General features: G+C 42.5%; 1 protein-coding gene across 1 annotated transcript in view; it reads left to right on the top strand.

Moving 5' to 3' along the window:
• The window catches only part of LOC147030406 (dnaJ homolog subfamily B member 13-like), an 83,347-nt gene that overhangs the window by 5,331 nt on the left and 57,077 nt on the right, over window positions 1-20,939 (top strand). The window contains exon 3 of the mRNA XM_085872183.1: window positions 8,489-8,592. Within this exon, the coding sequence (XP_085728309.1) occupies window positions 8,489-8,592 (104 nt within the window). The remainder of the gene's footprint in view (window positions 1-8,488; window positions 8,593-20,939) is intronic.

Raw genomic sequence — 20,939 nt, 5'->3', positions numbered from 1 at the left:
CTGTGGTAAATGAGAATGATTGTATGGCCATGTAATCTGTGGAAAATGAGAATGATTGTATGGCCATGTAATCTGTGGTAAATGAGTATGATTGTATCGCCATGTAATCTGTGGTAAATGAGAATGATTGTATGGCCATGTAATCTGTGGTAAATGAGAATGATTGTATGGCCATGTAATCTGTGGTAAATGAGAATGATTGTATGGCCATGTAATCTGTGGTAAATGAGAATGATTGTATGGTCATGTATTCTGTGGTAAATGAGAATGATTGTATGGCCATGTAATCTGTGGTAAATGAGTTGATTGTATCGCCATGTAATCTGTGGTAAATGAATGATTGTATGGCCATGTAATCATTGTATGGCCATGTAATCTGTGGTAAATGAGAATGATTGAGTAATCTGATTGTATGGTGATTGTATCGCCATGTAATCTGTGTAAATGAATGTAAGTGAGTGATTGTATCGCCATGTAATCTGTGGTAAATGAGATCTGTGGTAAATGATTGTATCGCCATGTAATCTGTGGTAAATGAGAATGATTGTATGGCCATGTAATCTGTGGTAAATGAGAATGATTGTATGGCCATGTAATCTGTGGTAAATGAGAATGATTGTATGGCCATGTAATCTGTGGTAAATGAGAATGATTGTATCGCCATGTATTCTGTGGTAAATGAGAATGATTGTATGGCCATGTAATCTGTGGTAAATGAGTATGATTGTATCGCCATGTAATCTGTGGTAAATGAGAATGATTGTATCGCCATGTAATCTGTGGTAAATGAGTATGATTGTATCGCCATGTAATCTGTGGTAAATGAGAATGATTGTATGGCCATGTAATCTGTGGTAAATGAGAATGATTGTATGGCCATGTAATCTGTGGTAAATGAGAATGATTGTATGGCCATGTAATTTGTGGTAAATGAGAATGATTGTATGGTCATGTATTCTGTGGTAAATGAGAATGATTGTATCGCCATGTAATCTTTGGAAAATGAGAATGATTGTATGGCCATGTAATCTGTGGTAAATGAGAATGATTGTATCGCCATGTAATCTGTGGTAAATGAGAATGATTGTATCGCCATGTAATCTGTGGTGAATGAGAGTGATTGTATCGCCATGTAATCTGTGGTAAATGAGAATGATTGTATGGCCATGTAATCTGTGGTAAATGAGAATGATTGTATCGCCATGTAATCTGTGGTAAATGAGAATGATTGTATGGCCATGTAATCTGTGGTAAATGAGAGTGATTGTATGGCCATGTAATCTGTGGTAAATGAGAATGATTGTATGGCCATGTAATCTGTGGTAAATGAGTATGATTGTATCGCCATGTAATCTGTGGTAAATGAGAATGATTGTATGGCCATGTAATCTGTGGTAAATGAGTATGATTGTATCGCCATGTAATCTGTGGTAAATGAGAATGATTGTATGGCCATGTAATCTGTGGTAAATGAGAATGATTGTATGGCCATGTAATCTGTGGTAAATGAGAATGATTGTATCGCCATGTAATCTGTGGTAAATGAGAATGATTGTATGGCCATGTAATCTGTGGTAAATGAGAATGATTGTATCGCCATGTAATCTGTGGTAAATGAGAATGATTGTATGGCCATGTAATCTGTGGTAAATGAGAATGATTGTATCGCCATGTAATCTGTGGTAAATGAGAATGATTGTATCGCCATGTAATCTGTGGTAAATGAGAATGATTGTATGGCCATGTAATCTGTGGTAAATGAGAATGATTGTATCGCCATGTAATCTGTGGTAAATGAGAATGATTGTATCGCCATGTAATCTGTGGTAAATGAGAATGATTGTATGGCCATGTAATCTGTGGTAAATGAGAATGATTGTATCGCCATGTAATCTGTGGTAAATGAGAATGATTGTATCGCCATGTAATCTGTGGTAAATGAGAATGATTGTATGGCCATGTAATCTGTGGTAAATGAGAATGATTGTATCGCCATGTAATCTGTAGTAAATGAGAATGATTGTATGGTCATGTAATCTGTGGTAAATGAGAATGATTGTATGGTCATGTAATCTGTGGTAAATGAGAATGATTGTATCGCGATGTAATCTGTGGTAAATGAGAATGATTGTATCGCCATGTAATCTGTAGTAAATGAGAATGATTTTATGGCCATGTAATCTTTGGAAAATGAGAATGATTGTATGGTCATGTAATCTGTGGTAAATGAGAATGATTGTATCGCCATGTAATCGGTGGTAAATGAGAATGATTGTATCGCCATGTAATCTGTGGTAAATGAGAATGATATGATATGTAATCTGTGGTAAATGAGAATGATTGTATGCCATGTAATCTGTGGTAAATGAGAATGATTGTATGGCCATGTAATCTGTGGTAAATGAGAATGATTGTATGGCGCATGTAATCTGATTGTGTGTGTAATCTGTATCGCCATGTAATCTGTGGTAAATGAGAATGATTGCTGTAATGTATCGGTCATGTAATCTGTGGTAAATGAGAATGATTGTATGTAATGTGGTAAATGATTGTATCGCCATTGTATCGCTCATGTAATCTGTGGTAAATGAGAATGATTGTATGGCCATGTAATCTGTGGTAAATGAGAATGATTGTATGGCCATGTAATCTGTGGTAAATGAGAGTGATTGTATGGCCATGTAATCTGTGGTAAATGAGAATGATTGTATGGCCATGCAATCTGTGGTAAATGAGAATGATTGTATGGCCATGTAATCTGTGGTAAATGAGTATGATTGTATGGCCATGTAATCTGTGGTAAATGAGAATGATTGTATGGCCATGTAATCTGTGGTAAATGAGAATGATTGTATGGCCATGTAATCTGTGGTAAATGAGAATGATTGTATCGCCATGTAATCTGTGGTAAATGAGAATGATTGTATCGCCATGTAATCTGTGGTAAATGAGAATGATTGTATGGCCATGTAATCTGTGGGAAATGAGAATGATTGTATCGCCATGTATTCTGTGGTAAATGAGAATGATTGTATGGCCATGTAATCTGTGGTAAATGAGTATGATTGTATCGCCATGTAATCTGTGGTAAATGAGAATGATTGTATCGCCATGTATTCTGTGGTAAATGAGAATGATTGTATGGCCATGTAATCTGTGGTAAATGAGAATGATTGTATGGTCATGTATTCTGTGGTAAATGAGAGTGATTGTATGGCCATGTAATCTGTGGTAAATGAGTATGATTGTATCGCCATGTAATCTGTGGTAAATGAGAATGATTGTATCGCCATGTAATCTGTGGTAAATGAGTATGATTGTATCGCCATGTAATCTGTGGTAAATGAGAATGATTGTATGGCCATGTAATCTGTGGTAAATGAGAATGATTGTATGGCCATGTAATCTGTGGTAAATGAGAATGATTGTATGGCCATGTAATCTGTGGTAAATGAGTATGATTGTATCGCCATGTAATCTGTGGTAAATGAGAATGATTGTATGGCCATGTAATCTGTGGTAAATGAGAATGATTGTATCGCCATGTAATCTGTGGTGAATGAGTAAGATTGTATCGCCATGTAATCTGTGGTAAATGAGTATGATTGTATCGCCATGTAATCTGTGGTAAATGAGTATGATTGTATCGCCATGTAATCTGTGGTAAATGAGAATGATTGTATCGCCATGTAATCTGTGGTAAATGAGTATGATTGTATCGCCATGTAATCTGTGGTAAATGAGAATGATTGTATGGCCATGTAATCTGTGGTAAATGAGAATGATTGTATGGCTATGTAATCTGTGGTAAATGAGAATGATTGTATGGCCATGTAATCTGTGGTAAATGAGTATGATTGTATCGCCATGTAATCTGTGGTAAATGAGAATGATTGTATGGCCATGTAATCTGTGGTAAATGAGTATGATTGTATCGCCATGTAATCTGTGGTAAATGAGAATGATTGTATCGCCATGTATTCTGTGGTAAATGAGAATGATTGTATGGCCATGTAATCTGTGGTAAATGAGTATGATTGTATCGCCATGTAATCTGTGGTAAATGAGAATGATTGTATCGCCATGTAATCTGTGGTAAATGAGTATGATTGTATCGCCATGTAATCTGTGGTAAATGAGAATGATTGTATGGCCATGTAATCTGTGGTAACTGAGAATGATTGTTTGGCCATGTAATCTGTGGTAAATGAGAATGATTGTATGGCCATGTAATCTGTGGTAAATGAGTATGATTGTATCGCCATGTAATCTGTGGTAAATGAGTATGATTGTATCGCCATGTAATCTGTGGTAAATGAGTATGATTGTATCGCCATGTAATCTGTGGTAAATGAGTATGATTGTATCGCCATGTAATCTGTGGTAAATGAGAATGATTGTCTGGTCATGTATTCTGTGGTAAATGAGTATGATTGTATGGCCATGTAATCTGTATTAAATGAGAATGATTGTATCGCCATGTAATCTGTGGTAAATGAGAGTGATTGTATCGCCATGTAATCTGTGGTAAATGAGAATGATTGTATGGCCATGTAATCTGTGGTAAATGAGAATGATTGTATGGCCATGTAATCTGTATTAAATGAGAATGATTGTATCGCCATGTATTCTGTGGTAAATGAGAATGATTGTCTGGTCATGTATTCTATGGTAAATGAGTATGATTGTATCGCCATGTAATCTGTGGTAAATGAGAATGATTGTATGGCCATGTAATCTGTGGTAAATGAGAATGATTGTATGGCCATGTAATCTGTGGTAAATGAGAATGATTGTATGGCCATGTAATCTGTGGTAAATGAGAATGATTGTATCGCCATGTATTCTGTGGTAAATGAGAATGATTGTATGGCCATGTAATCTGTGGTAAATGAGTATGATTGTATCGCCATGTAATCTGTGGTAAATGAGAATGATTGTATGGCCATGTAATCTGTGGTAAATGAGAATGATTGTATCGCCATGTAATCTGTGGTAAATGAGTATGATTGTATCGCCATGTAATCTGTGGTAAATGAGAATGATTGTATGGCCATGTAATCTGTGGTAAATGAGTATGATTGTATCGCCATGTAATCTGTGGTAAATGAGAATGATTGTATCGCCATGTAATCTGTGGTAAATGAGAGTGATTGTATCGCCATGTATTCTGTGGTAAATGAGAATGATTGTATGGCCATGTAATCTGTGGTAAATGAGAATGATTGTATCGCCATGTATTCTGTGGTAAATGAGAATGATTGTATGGCCATGTAATCTGTGGTAAATGAGTATGATTGTATCGCCATGTAATCTGTGGTAAATGAGAATGATTGTATGGCCATGTAATCTGTGGTAAATGAGTATGATTGTATCGCCATGTAATCTGTGGTAAATGAGAATGATTGTATCGCCATGTAATCTGTGGTAAATGAGAATGATTGTATGGCCATGTAATCTGTGGTAAATGAGAATGATTGTATGGCCATGTAATCTGTATTAAATGAGAATGATTGTATCGCCATGTATTCTGTGGTAAATGAGAATGATTGTCTGGTCATGTATTCTGTGGTAAATGAGTATGATTGTATCTCCATGTAATCTGTGGTAAATGAGAATGATTGTATGGCCATGTAATCTGTGGTAAATGAGAATGATTGTATCGCCATGTAATCTGTGGTAAATGAGTATGATTGTATCGCCATGTAATCTGTGGTAAATGAGAATGATTGTATCGCCATGTAATCTGTGGTAAATGAGAATGATTGTATGGCCATGTAATCTGTGGTAAATGAGAATGATTGTATGGCCATGTAATCTGTATTAAATGAGAATGATTGTATCGCCATGTATTCTGTGGTAAATGAGAATGATTGTCTGGTCATGTATTCTGTGGTAAATGAGAATGATTGTATGGCCATGTAATCTGTGGTAAATGAGAATGATTGTATCGCCATGTAATCTGTAGTAAATGAGAGTGATTGTATCGCCATGTAATCTGTGGTAAATGAGAGTGATTTTATCGCCATGTAATCTGTGGTAAATGAGAATGATTGTATCGCCATGTAATCTGTGGTAAATGAGAATGTTTGTATGGCCATGTAATCTGTGGTAAATGAGAGTGATTGTATGGCCATGTAATCTGTAATAAATGAGAATGATTGTATCGCCATGTAATCTGTGGTAAATGAGAATGATTGTATCGCCATGTAATCTGTGGTAAATGAGAATTATTGTATGGCCATGTAATCTGTGGTAAATGAGAGTGATTGTATGGCCATGTAAACTGTGGTAAATGAGAATGATTGTATGGCCATTGATTCTGTGGTAAATGAGAATGATTGTATGGCCATTGATTCTGTGGTAAATGAGAATGATTGTATGGTCATGTAATCTGTGGTAAATGAGAGTGATTGTATCGCCATGTAATCTGTGGTAAATGAGAATGATTGTATCGCCATGTAATCTGTGGTAAATGAGAATGATTGTATCGCCATGTAATCTGTGGTAAATGAGAATGATTGTATGGCCATTGATTCTGTGGTAAATGAGAATGTTTGTATGGCCATGTAATCTGTAGTAAATGAGAATGATTGTATCGCCATGTAATCTGTGGTAAATGAGAATGATTGTATCGCCATGTAATCTGTGGTAAATGAGAATTATTGTATGGCCATGTAATCTGTGGTAAATGAGAGTGATTGTATGGCCATGTAATCTGTGGTAAATGAGAATGATTGTATGGCCATTGATTCTGTGGTAAATGAGAATGATTGTATGGCCATGTAATCTGTGGTAAATGAGAATGATTGTATGGCCATGTAATCTGTGGTAAATGAGAATGATTGTATGGCCATGTAATCTGTGGTAAATGAGAGTGATTGTATGGCCATTGATTCTGTGGTAAATGAGAATTATTGTATGACCATGTAATCTGTGGTAAATGAGAATGTTTGTATGGCCATGTAATCTGTGGTAAATGAGAATGATTGTATGGCCATGTAATCTGTGGTAAATGAGAGTGATTGTATGGCCATTGATTCTCTGGTAAATGAGAATTATTGTATGGCCATGTAATCTGTGGTAAATGAGAATGTTTGTATCGCCATGTATTCTGTGGTAAATGAGAATTATTGTATGGCCATGTAATCTGTGGTAAATGAGAATGATTGTATGGCCATGTAATCTGTGGTAAATGAGAATGATTGTATGGCCATGTAATCTGTGGTAAATGAGAATGATTTTATGGCCATGAGACCTGATGAAAATTCCTTGACAGTTTCATTTGAAGGGGAAATGTTTTATCGTTTCATTCATCTCATATGCAGCCTGTGGCTGCTGGTTGCATCATTGGTGGAAGCATGGTTGTGCTGCTGGTACAGTACCCCTTGTAGGCTAGAGCAGGAATTTGGAATCTTGTCAGGGTGTCGGTTTTAGTTCGCATACTCTTCACGAAGGAGACTCTTTAACATCCACCAACTCCAAATGTTGGGAGATGGGTCGTTCGGGTTACCGTCCATCGGACGGACAGTACACGCATTGATGTCTCCTTTGATCTGCCTGCGAAGCACCAGAATGGCTGTTTATAGCTGGGTCTGGATTCGAACCCATTCTGGACAGCTAAAAGGAGGGTGTACGTACCTCAAAGCCATCTTTCCAGCTCATGGTTTGTGGTGAATGAGAATGATGGTCTGGCCATAGGATCTGATGACAATTACATCTGCCACCAAAGGTGGACAGAGGTTGTGTTTTCATCCATGCCTGTCTGTCTGTTTGTGAACAGGATATCTCAAAAAATTGTGAACGGATTCAGACGAAATTTGGTGGACAGGTTGGGTGTGTGACAAGGACGAATTGATTCAATTTTGGTGAAGATCCGAATCCAAATACGAGAATTAAAAAAATATTTTTTATAGTAATTCTTCACAAAATTGAGAGATGGACGAGTTATGACAAAACTAGGTGGATGAGTTGGTTCAGTGACAAGAACAAGCCAATTTGATGTTGGTTTAGGTCCGGTTTGAGATCCAGTCTATCGGTGGGATACAAAGCTTAAACTGTTCAGCCTGGTGGAGGTATGCGCTTTTCCAAGTGTCGTACTTGTTCATTGTGCATTGTTTCTTGTGTTTCCCACCCCCCGTTCATTATTACAATTTAATATCCCTGGTCTCGGGTGAATTCAGGTCGTCATGGTCCCTCATTTGGTGATTGGGAAAGCCTGTTTGAAGCATTGGCTGCAGCTATTAAACGCTGTACACCTAAACACTGTCATACGTCTCTGGCTTGCTCAGTCTAATTAGGATGAGATGTGTGGTGATAAATAGCATAATGCTTGGCCTGCTCAGAGACCCCTGTCAGTATGGTATCTTGACTAGTGGACACATGTTATTAAGAAGGGAGTCACATGAGCCCATGATGTCTTGCATGAGGGCCATTGGGAAGACTGGTTGACCAAAAAGCAATTAATATATTCTCTACTTGTCTGCAGATTTCGTGTTCTTGCCTTGAACTTTCATCCTCAGCATTACTCAGAACTAGGACCTATCAACAAGTTCCTCCAAGTCGCCCAGGCATACGACATTCTCAGCAACCGTGCGGATGAGAACACTTTGAATGAATATGCATTTCATTTTGAATAAATTTATAGTTATTCATTGACAGACATAACGCGATGCTCATCATAAGATTTTGTTGTTCACAAAAATTATGTGTTTCATCGTGGTGCATGCTTTGAATTGTAAAAATATAATTCTGGTTGCTATGCAGCACAAAAGGATCACACTCATAATATTATTATTATTAGCAACGTGTGACAAAAACATTGAGAGTCGAGAAAGTGATGACTGCACCTTTATTGTGAGTAACTTTCATCAACTCATAACAAATGCTTGTAAAATATTTCTCTTCTGGGGCAATTGCAGAATTTCATCATATTTCATGGCTTTGGGCAGGGCAACAGGTTCTGACTTGGCCCATAGGCAGCAAAATTGTGGGACAATATAAATTATGATATCTTCAGCCTTGTGTGTGACAACTCTTGGAACTGGAGACTGTACCATTGCTTATTGTTCAGTGTTGCTTTTGAATGAAGCAGAAACATGACATATATTTAACATGTCTGGGTTTGGACTGAGACATGGTACATACATGGAGGGGGGGGGGATGAGTGAGAGGGGGCAGGGCGGTTTTAATAGTTACAAATCAATTGTCTATATATTGACATGTTCAAGTTTGTAGCATTTTCCCAATTTTATGTGTCGTTCCATGTCCATGTGTTATTCATATCTACCCTATATCTGTGTGCTGTTTATGTTTATCATTTATCTGTGTGTTCATGTCTGCTCCATGTCAGTGTATTGCTCATTGCACTTTTATCATTGTAAAATATATCAAAATTATCAACAGAAACATGGTAATGATTTTCTTTTGTGCATATGGTGATTAGCAGTCGGTGTTATGAATGTTTGTTGTGGTCCAATACCCTCAACATCAACGTTTCATAGTCTCACTTTATATAATACGAGCTGGAGAACCCGGCATTGCCCGGGGGGGGGGGGGGGGTGGGGAAATAGGAATAAGAAAGGGGTAAATTGTGGTGTTTAATATATATCACATTTAATTTGGACACATTTCTTTGTTGTTGTCAGCGTTCGTCATCAGTGCTCATGAGGTTGTCACGGAGGCTGTAGTTATCAGCAAGCAAGTTATTTTGCTCCCGGCGGATAAATCCCAGTCGCTCTGTCTCGATCTTGCAGTAGACATCGACCAGAAACTGCTGAGAGTCGTCACATCTGCAGTATATGGTTGCCCCCTCTGACCATGATGTGGTAGCTGTAGTACTGCAGCTGTGTGAGTTTTCATCCATCCTGTCCAGTAGCAGTCCTGGCCACCAGATGGATGCTGTAGCCATCTGTTCCATATAAGTCCAGGAGCTTGGTGACTTTTATTCAACATGGAAGGTGCAGATGTTTAAGGGTGCCAGTGGTGTAGAGTAGGGTTGGCAGATCCCAGAAACCCAATTCTTAAGTTGTGCCAGTGGTGGGTGTGGTCGGTGGCGCCACCCAAATCCAAGATGGCTGTTTCGATATAGGCTAAAACCAATATTGTCATACATCAAGTAATACTAGGCCGATTCCAATGATCTTGGTATGTATTCTGATAGTTTTGGGTATGCCCAATCTAATGGAGAGGGTGTCATTATCATCCAAGGTCAATGTCATGAGATAAAGGTCAATATCACAGTTTTTGGTCAATTTTATGCCTGTTTGACCTTGACCCTTTGATTCAAGGTCAAATCTGATGATATGAAATGATTCCCCATACATGATTTCCTATTAGTGCCTAACGTGCAAATACCAATCCAGTGTCATTTGACAGGGATAAGTACATTGAATGAAAAAATATAACCTTAAGGTCCACGCTCACTGACCTGATCGACCCCCAACCTGCCCCTGACCGGCCCACCCAAACTGCCCCCCCCCCCCCGAGCATCTGGTCGGGGACAGTCGACTATGCTCGGATGCAGTCGTCGAGTTTTCAACATGATCAAAATTGTGGGGTTGGTTGGGTAGGTCGGGTGTCATTAACCCTCTCCTCTGGGCCTCTCCTCATGCCCTCTTCTCCCCTCCCCTCATGCCCTCTCCTCCCCCTCTCTTGGAGGAGAGGAGGAAAGGGAGAGGAGAGGGAGGAGGAAAGGGAGAGGAGAGGGAGGAGGAAATGGGGGAGGAGAAGCTAGGATGAGGAGAGGCCAGGATGAGGAGAGGCCAGGATGAGGGGAGGGTGAGGAAAGGAGGTGGAGAGCAAGGAGGAAAGAAGGAGGAGAGGCTGGGAGGAGGAGAGGGGAAAAGGAAGGAGAGGGAAGAGGACTGGCCTCCGACCTGCCAGACCTCCCTCGACCTACCAGATGTGGCAGTCGGTCCAGTCTGGGGCCAGTTGGGCAGGTCGGTGGGGCAGTTCGAGTGGGCCTGTCGGGGTCTGGTCGGGAGCAGATATGGCCAGTGGGCGAGGGCCTTAAGAATAGGATTTGTGGTGGAAAGCTTACTTCAGAACAAGGTTAATTCGATTTATAGGTATGGCAGATTTTACATATATAGTTCATTTGTAACCATTGCATTCAGTCATTATCACAAAGTGTAGATATAGTGACTTGGCATTTTATGTAATTTTGTACTCATCAAAAATGTGAGTCTTAAAAAAGAAGAAGAAAAAATTAATTTTCAAATAAATTTATTTTGACCACCTGCATGAATTTTTCTGGAAAAGAAACAAATTGTTAATTGTTATGGTTTGCATGACAATGCCCCACTACAATCTATTTCTCTATATTACCTAACCTATTTACCACCACCATGCATATATACATATAGAACTAATCTACCACTTTATAAATTTAGGGATCTATTTTATCTATCACCACCATGGATATGCATAATTGACTAATTAAAATAAAACCCACATTGAGAAAATTCTGTTTTTATACTGACAGGGTTGGTTTAAGTTCAATTAATGGTATTGTGTTGTTTTCAGAGTTAGTCTTCATCTGAGGATAGACCGTCTTCATCTGATGAAGATGCATTGAGGTCATCATCAGAGCTTTCTTGATGTGAGTGATCCTCTTCCTCTGGAACCAGTGACTCTGGAAGCTGTTGACCATCAAGCCAAATTATTTCATACTGCTCTTCATGCAACTCCCAGCCATCATTTGAAGATGGATGCTGATTTAATTCTGATAAATCAGCATTGGCCCACATCTTTGCTACAAATGATGACCGTTTTATGTGTTGGGAAATTTCTGATTCGCAGGGAGGAATCATGCTACCATCAATTCCCTTCAGCTTTGCTACTGCATTTTGAGATCTAGCTTTTGGTCCATGCGCCTTTTCAAAGACATTATAGCGATGGTAATTCAGTGACATGACTTTTCCCTTTGCCCCATACATCTGAGCTGTATATGTCTTAAGGATTTCTATGTCCGGGTCAGTCAGCGAGCCATTTGTGAAAATGCTAATGCTTATGGCTGTTTGACCTTGACCCCTTGATTCAAGGTCAAATCTGATGGCATGAAATGACTCCCCATACATGATTTCCTATTCGTGCCTAATACATGCCTAAGCCCTCAGACCAATATTTAAAACATTACAGGGACTATTTAAAAAAGGGGGGGGGGCGACGGGGGACCCATTCCCAGAAATGGAGGAATTCCCCCTTTAGTCCAAAAATAGTCAAATTTCCGATCTATTTTGCACTAGATTTTTTATTTCCTCATAAAAACATTCCATTTTGTTAGTTATACATGTTCTTGGTACTGTTATGCATTATATTTATACATTATTTCATGTTGAAAGTCTTTAAAATGTTCAAAATCTTACCTTATTTGTTGTTGCCAAGTTGCTGGAACTCTGCATGACACTTGAATTTGTCAGAAATTTGTCACATGGCATAAGGGGGGTGATCCCAAATCGATTTATAGCTTACTTTAATATGCCTATAACTATTTAAATACTTGTCTGAGAGCTGAGGTATGTATTGGGCACAAATAGGAAATCATGTATGGGGAATCATTTCATGTCATCAGATTTGACCTTGAATCAAAGGGTAAAGGTCAAACAGGCATGAAATTGACCTTTATCTCATGACATTGACGTTGGATGATAATGACACCCTCTCCATTAGATTGGGCATACCCAAAACTATCAGAATGCATCACAAGATCATTGGAATCAGCCTAGTATTACTTGATGTATGACAATATTGGTTTTAGCCTATATCGAAACAGCCATCTTGGATTTGCGTGGTGCCACCAACCACACCCACCACTGGCGCAACTTAAGAATGGTGTTTCTGGGATCTGCCAAGCCTACTCTACACCACTGGCACCCTTAAACATCTGCACCTTCCATGTTGAATAAAAGTCACCGAGCTCCTGCTCTCTATGGGAACACGATGGGATACTGGAGTGCATCATAAGATGCATGCAGCTCACTGATCCTTTTAAGTGCCCCATAGTGAAGTCTGAAGACAATGTCTCTGGGTTCTGTTGGCTCATTGTCCATTAGGATGGTGACTTCTGGTGCAGACTGGGCGTTGTAGCGGCGTGTGTGCTCTCCTTGCAGTCGCTTGTTCTCTCTGATGATGATCTGGCACTCTTCAGAGTTGCCTCTTTCTGCAAGTACATCTCTTGCAGTCTTGAGCTCACGGACCAGATAGTTATTCTCGTGAAACCACTTTGTGAGCATCTCAAGGATGTGTGGTTTGAGGCCGCTGTGGTTCCTGTCAGACAGCTCCTTGTGCGAGTCCAGGAAGGAGACGTGTAGGAACTTTGGCTGGCCCTCTTCAGGCTAGAGAAAGCTGCCAATGCGGTGGAACACTTGACCTTGGATCCAGAAGCTCGGGTTCCAGCCCTGGACTTCAGCTTCCTTGTGCCTGAAGCTTGTCATTGCAAAGCTGCCATTATATGTCCGAATGTTGTCAAGGAAGTGCTTGCTGAGGGGACCTTCACCTGAGAGAAGTTCCTTCAGCAAGGGAGGAAGGGCAGGAGAAGGCTCAAGGACGACCTTGCCATCACTGCAGCACACACCCTTGGTCTCTCCCTTGAACTTGTAAGCAGAGCAGTGGCTGCAGACTTGGTCCATTCGGCCGATGTCTGCATGAGTTGTTGGGTCAGCCGGGTCATACATGAATGCCACCCTGTTGGCATCGTTGTGCTCTTGTGCCTGGGCCAGTGTTCGTGCTTTTGCAGTGCGGTGACACATTGCCTCAAGTCTTGCATCACACTCTTCTTCAGTCTCATTTGCTCGCCGCTGTTGTTGCTGATGAGCCTATTCATTGAGCCTGGCTGATCGCTCCTCTTCAGTCTCATTTTGTCGCTGCTGCTGTTGCCACTGTGCCTGTTCATTTAGCCTGGCATCTTGCTCCTCTTCAGTCTCATTTTGTCTCTTAGTGTGTTTTCGCTTAGCTGTAGCTGCCTTGGGACCAATGGAGCTCTTCCTTTTTTGGGGAATCTAAAATTATAAAGTCAAATTTTGATCAGAAACTTTGTAAACGTTCACTGGTCTGTCTTTGTCTTATTTTGATCGTGGTTGTGAATAAAAAAATGTCGCGATGCTGAAAATCAATCAATTGCGGCAGAAAAATTGAAACGGCCAAAAAAAAATCGACGAATTTTCTTTCTTCATTTTTTTAAACATTGAAGGTGAGCTGTCGTACCTCTGAGATGTGCTGATTCTGAATATGCCTTTAGTTTTGCTCTGGGATGCGTAGTTCTCGAGTTATAAAAGGACAAACAAACATACACTACTATATATATTGTTGTGGTTGACCAAATTCGCAAACCACCATTCAGGTCCCTTAGGTGAGATATCTCTGTAAGTACATGTGTAGTTAGGCCCAAACCCGTTGTCTAGAGGGAATAAATGTCATTCATGCGGGCTGCGACTCTTCAGGATAGCCGTTTTTCTTTTACTATCTTTATTTTGGACCAGCCGCCATTATTACCACCACCAACCACGTCTCAACAGCCATCACAACAACAACCACCAACCACAACGCCGCTTCACAACAACAACCACCAACCACAACGCCGCTTCACAACAACAACCACCCACCACAACGCCGCTTCACAATAACAACCACCAACCACAACGCCGCTTCACAACAACAACCACCAACCACAACGCCACTTCACCACAACCGCCACGACCTTTACCGTCACAACTCGCCACCATCGCATCACCGTCATCTCGCGCCACTCGTGGGCACCGATGCTGGACTCGTGCGGGGCGCGCACCGAGCAGCGTGTTCAAAAACATCACGGACTTTCCGCAGAAAAACGGATCAAAAACGACTCACGCCCACTTTTGTTCCGTCCAATCGGTGAGCGAGGGGCGATTTGGCCCCGCCTCCAGGGCGTTGGAGGGCGGTCGCTATATGCAAATTCATGGATCAAAAAGCATTCACGCCCACTTTTCCTCGGGCCAATGGGGAGCCAGGTGAAGGGTCGGAGGCAAAGGGTCAAGGGTGAAAGAGCGAAGCCACGGGGCTTATAAAAACGGCTGCATTGGCAGTTCAGTTGGAAGTTGAGTAAGAGTTGAGTTGGAAGTTGAGTGGAGTGTGCGGAATTCAAGAGAGTCGTCGGTGGAGCTGGAAAGAAGTGGTACTAGTCGGAGTGAAGAGGACGGAGCTGTGGAGAGGTGACGGCGGTGAAGGCGGACGAGGGGGTGCTCGCGTCGGTGCCGGGAGCGGCACAGGGAGAGGCCAGCAACGCGACCGAGGTGGAGGAGGAGACGCTCGCCGCGGGACCAGAGACAGGGTTATATCCTCCTTTCCCCGAGCATCAGCAACCCCCTCCTGTTTCCCCCCCCCCCGCGCTGAGATAATGCGACAAAGGGGGCCCCCTTCCCACCCCCTACCAGACACTGTTCGCGAGGCCCGCGGAGTTGAGGCACCACCGCCGCTCCGCGTCTCATCATCAGACGGGTAGGCCCGACACGGTCTCGGCCCCAGGCCCGCCTACCCCCCTCATCCTGGAGGGTGGTTCTCTTTTCTTTTGCTTTGGGAATATGTGTTGTCGGCGCCGTCTGTGAAGTAAAATTGTATAAGTGTTGCCGTGTTCCCGGTAGTCGGATAGATCTGCATTGTTGCATTTGCTTTTTGTGTAATATTGCATTGTCTTCTTCTTTTACATGTGCTTTTGGTGGAATTGTATATGTGTGCTTTCCGTTCATCGCGAAATAAATGTGCTTATTGTTGAACTGTTTTCCCGCTTCGCTTCGTCTTTTCCTCTATTGAATCTCCATCTTGCTTCACGTAAAGGGTTGGTCGTGGGCTAAAACGCCCGATAATTAATCGAACCGTCGAGGCCGACGAATAACACTGCTCGGTTATCCCGATAGTACGGAACGGGTCGCTTAAGTGGCCCGTGTCCGAAGTCGACCTGCGGCGAGGTGCGATCGCCCGGTCTACCCTCCGTGTGGGTACTTAGGTAGGTCGAATTTGGCGAGCAACCCTATCCCACGCGGGGGCCGATTGGCACGATCGCGGTGAGACCGAAAGGTCCACCCGTGACTGGTTCCCGGCGTTAGTCCGAGAGGGTCATGACTGGATTGTCCGTCCGGTGGGCGACGTGCCGCGATTCGAGTTACGTGGCCGTCAGCACGCCGGCGGGCGCGAATCAGCAACACTGGTGTCAGGTCGTGCGATATAAACCCATCGCCCTCCTCGCGGCACTGGTATCGGAGAACGGGAAAACGGGCTCTCCTGTCTCCAGCTAAATTCACGGGAATCGGTCCAGGGGTGAGAGAAGCGACCCCCGATTCCCTCCAAATTACGAGCGAGCTAAATTAACCCTTTAAGAGAAGCAAGATGCCGTCTCAAGGCGAGCGGGTGCCGGGTGGATTAGGTATGTGTAATAGTAATGTAGAATCCATGGCTCAGGACGAGATCACCGTGCAAGAGAAACCCGTACCAGAAGGTTGGGAAAGGCATCGATGCCGTTCATCTGGTCGGTTTTTTTATTATAACTCCACCACTAAATGTAGTCAGTGGGAGTGGCCATGGCAGGTGACAATGCGGCAGGTTATGGAACTCGCGCAGAGCATAATTGACGAAATGAAAGAAAGGAACAACGAAATGAAAAGAAATACGCAACAAATGGAAAATAAAAAAATGGATGGAAATGCATTCGAAGCGAAAAACCAAATGAAAGAAATGCGGGGTGCGATGCAGAGCATGGGCATAGGCCTGCAGGCAGGCATTATGGCAATGGCGAGGAGCGAAACGCGGACCACGGGCGAGAAAATGGCGCTGCCACGTGCTGGGACGAACGAGCTGGGGGGGAGTGCAACTGCTGTCAGGCCCGCGGTCGGGGCGGGCGAGAAAATAATTCGGGAGACGTGTAAGACGAGACACGAGGTAAAGAAGGTATTAGAAAAATTAAAAGAAAGCCAGGAGGAGACAGAGGAGGGATTGAAGGTCGAAACTGTGGAGTGTGAGAAAAGACTTCAAGACATGATGAAGAGAGTTGATAAGCTGGGACTGGAGGGAAAAACGGAGACAGAGGAACTGGGAAGACGGGTAGAAAACCACAAGCGCAAGCCGGAAGAACAGTTAGAAGCCAAAGCAAAGTCTGAGTGTGCGGAGATGAGAAAGGAATTGGAAAAGAAAGTTTCTGAGTTACAGAAACACCAAAACAAAGAGAGGGAACTACAAAACGAACTGAGAGTGTTAAAAGAGGAAAGGAAGAGAACGGAAAATGAAACTTTAAGAAACCACACTGTACAGATCGAACAGCTGGAAGCGAAGGCCAGACTAAAGAATGAGGAACAAGAAAGAGTAATGAAGGAAGAACGAATGAGACAGGAGAAAGAAATCAGTCAGTTGAAAGAAATGACGAGATTGCAGAAGGAGGAACAAGAAAGACAGTGGAATAGAAAACTGAAAGAGTATGAATTTGAAACTGAACGACAAAAGGAAAAAAATAGGTTTGAATACGAGGAGAAAGTAAAGGAGCAAGGAATGAAGCAGGAAGGAGAAATCAGGAGATTGAAGGACACAACGAGATTGGAGAGGGAAGAACGAGAGGAACAATGGAATAGAAAACAAAAAGAACATGAATCTGAGGTTGACCAATTGAAAGAAAGGCTGGAGTACGAGGAGATAGACAAAGAACAGCGAATGAAACACAAAAAGGAGATTAACCAAATGAAGAAAACCATGAAACTGGATAAGGAAAGACAGGAGAGGAAACTAGGAAGAGTAATGAGACAGCAGCGAATGAAACACGAAATGGAGATGAACCAAATCAAGAAAACCATGAAACTGGAGAAGGAAGGACAGGAGAGGGAACGAGGAAGAGTAATGAGACAGCAGCAAATGAAACACAAAAAGGAGATTAACCAAATTAAGCAAACAACGAAACTGGAGAAGGAAGGACAGGAGAGGAAACAAGGAAGAGTAATGAGACAGCAGCAAATGAAACACAAAAGGGAGATTAATCAAATGAAGCAAACAACGAAACTGGAGAAGGAAGGACAGGAGAGGAAACAAGGAAGAGTAATGAGACAACAGCAAATGAAACACAAAAAGGAGATTAACCAAATGAAGAAAACCATGAAACTGGATAAGGAAAGACAGGAGAGGAAACTAGGAAGAGTAATGAGACAGCAGCGAATGAAACACAAAATGGAGATGAACCAAATCAAGAAAACCATGAAACTGGAGAAGGAAGGACAGGAGAGGGAACGAGGAAGAGTAATGAGACAGCAGCAAATGAAACACAAAAAGGAGATTAACCAAATTAAGCAAACAACGAAACTGGAGAAGGAAGGACAGGAGAGGAAACAAGGAAGAGTAATGAGACAGCAGCGAATGAAACACGAAATGGAGATGAACCAAATCAAGAAAACCATGAAACTGGAAAAGGAAGGACAGGAGAGGGAACGAGGAAGAGTAATGAGACAGCAGCAAATGAAACACAAAAAGGAGATTAACCAAATTAAGCAAACAACGAAACTGGAGAAGGAAGGACAGGAGAGGAAACAAGGAAGAGTAATGAGACAGCAGCAAATGAAACACAAAAGGGAGATTAACCAAATGAAGCAAACAACGAAACTGGAGAAGGAAGGACAGGAGAGGAAACAAGGAAGAGTAATGAGACAACAGCAAATGAAACACAAAAAGGAGATTAACCAAATGAAGAAAACCATGAAACTGGATAAGGAAAGACAGGAGAGGAAACTAGGAAGAGTAATGAGACAGCAGCGAATGAAACACAAAATGGAGATGAACCAAATCAAGAAAACCATGAAACTGGAGAAGGAAGGACAGGAGAGGGAACGAGGAAGAGTAATGAGACAGCAGCAAATGAAACACAAAAAGGAGATTAACCAAATTAAACAAACAACGAAACTGGAGAAGGAAGGACAGGAGAGGAAACAAGGAAGAGTAATGAGACAGCAGCAAATGAAACACAAAAGGGAGATTAACCAAATGAAGCAAACAACGAAACTGGAGAAGGAAGGACAGGAGAGGAAACTAGGAAGAGTAATGAGACAGCAGCGAATGAAACACGAAATGGAGATGAACCAAATCAAGAAAACCATGAAACTGGAGAAGGAAGGACAGGAGAGGGAACGAGGAAGAGTAATGAGACAGCAGCAAATGAAACACAAAAAGGAGATTAACCAAATGAAGAAAACCATGAAACTGGATAAGGAAAGACAGGAGAGGAAACAAGGAAGAGTAATGAGACAGCAGCGAATGAAACACAAAATGGAGATGAACCAAATCAAGAAAAGCATGAAACTGGAGAAGGAAGGACAGGAGAGGGAACGAGGAAGAGTAAAGAGACAGCAGCAAATGAAACACAAAAAGGAGATTAACCAAATTAAGCAAACAACGAAACTGGAGAAGGAAGGACAGGAGAGGAAACAAGGAAGAGTAATGAGACAACAGCAAATGAAACACAAAAAGGAGATTAACCAAATGAAGAAAACCATGAAACTGGATAAGGAAAGACAGGAGAGGAAACTAGGAAGAGTAATGAGACAGCAGCGAATGAAACACAAAATGGAGATGAACCAAATCAAGAAAACCATGAAACTGGAGAAGGAAGGACAGGAGAGGGAATGAGGAAGAGTAATGAGACAGCAGCAAATGAAACACAAAAAGGAGATTAACCAAATTAAGCAAACAACGAAACTGGAGAAGGAAGGACAGGAGAGGAAACAAGGAAGAGTAATGAGACAGCAGCGAATGAAACACAAAAAGGAGATTAACCAAATGAAGCAAACCATGAAACTGGAGAAGGAAGGACAGGAGAGGAAACGAGGAAGAGTAGTGAGAGAACAGCGAATGAAACACAGGAAGGAAATGAGCCAATTGAAAGAAACTATGAGATTGGAAAACAAAGAGCAGGAGGAACAGTGGGAGAGAAAACAACAACTATATGAGTGTGAAATTGAACAACTAAAACGGAGAGCGAGATTGGAGTCAACGGAGATTGAGGAGCTACGGAGGGAGAACGAACAGCGAATGGGGCTCAGAGAGAAAGAACGACTCAGATGGGAAGGAAAAAGGAACCAGGAAGAGACAGAAAAAAGGAACCAGGAGAGAAAATGTATGGAGACACGGGAGACAGAAAAAATAGAGGAGAGACTGCATGATAATGACGGGTTTAGAGACGCTCACACACACACGGAGGTAGTGGAGGATAATGAGGGTGAGCTGGTGGACTGGGTAGAGACCCAGTGCGAGCAGCTGGATGGCCTCCTCCAGGAACGAGGGGAGGGAGTCTGCCCCCTTGAGGCGAGTCACGACCAGGTGAGTTCGGTCGTGCTTTGCGAGGTTGAGAGGACGGGTGCTGTGGACAGGTGCACGGAGAGCTTGGGGGGTATAGAAGCCCCGGAGACTCTTGTGGGGACACGAATCCTCAGTGTGGTTGTCCCTGTGTGTGTGGTGCAAGATGTGGAAGCGACCCCGTGTGTGAGTGGTGTGGTGGCGATGGTGCCGGAGTACGTGCTTCCCAGCACGCCGTGTGTGGATGAGGCACCGTGTGTGGATGAGGCACCGTGTGTGGAAGAGGCCGTGTGTGTGGATGAAACGGCCAGTGTGGATGAGGCACCGCGGGTGAGTGCCCCCGCGTGTGTGAGTGAGGCACGGTGTGTGGATGAGGCACCACGAGTGAGTGAACGGCCGAGTGCAAGGGAGACCGTGTGTGTGAGAGAGCGGTATGTGAGGGAGATGTCGGTTGGCATGCGGGAGCACGCAGCCGCGTCTCCCGGTGTGAATGTAATGGTATGGAGTGTGAGCGTCGTAACACGCGGGAGTGCGTGTGTGGGATGGCGACGACGACGACAGAGGAAAGAAAGCCGGGTAGCGGCTGTAGTTGTTTCGGGGACCGTGCCGGGTTCACCCAGCAGTGAGCACGAGGTCCGTGCTGTGCA

Source organism: Eptatretus burgeri, chromosome 3, assembly GCF_056783735.1.
Source record: "Eptatretus burgeri isolate ZD-2024b chromosome 3, Ebu_testis_v1, whole genome shotgun sequence".
Classification (NCBI taxonomy): Eukaryota; Metazoa; Chordata; class Myxini; order Myxiniformes; family Myxinidae; genus Eptatretus; species Eptatretus burgeri.
The sequence above is the reverse complement of the archived record's forward strand: the minus strand, read 5'-3'. Positions and strand labels throughout refer to the sequence as shown.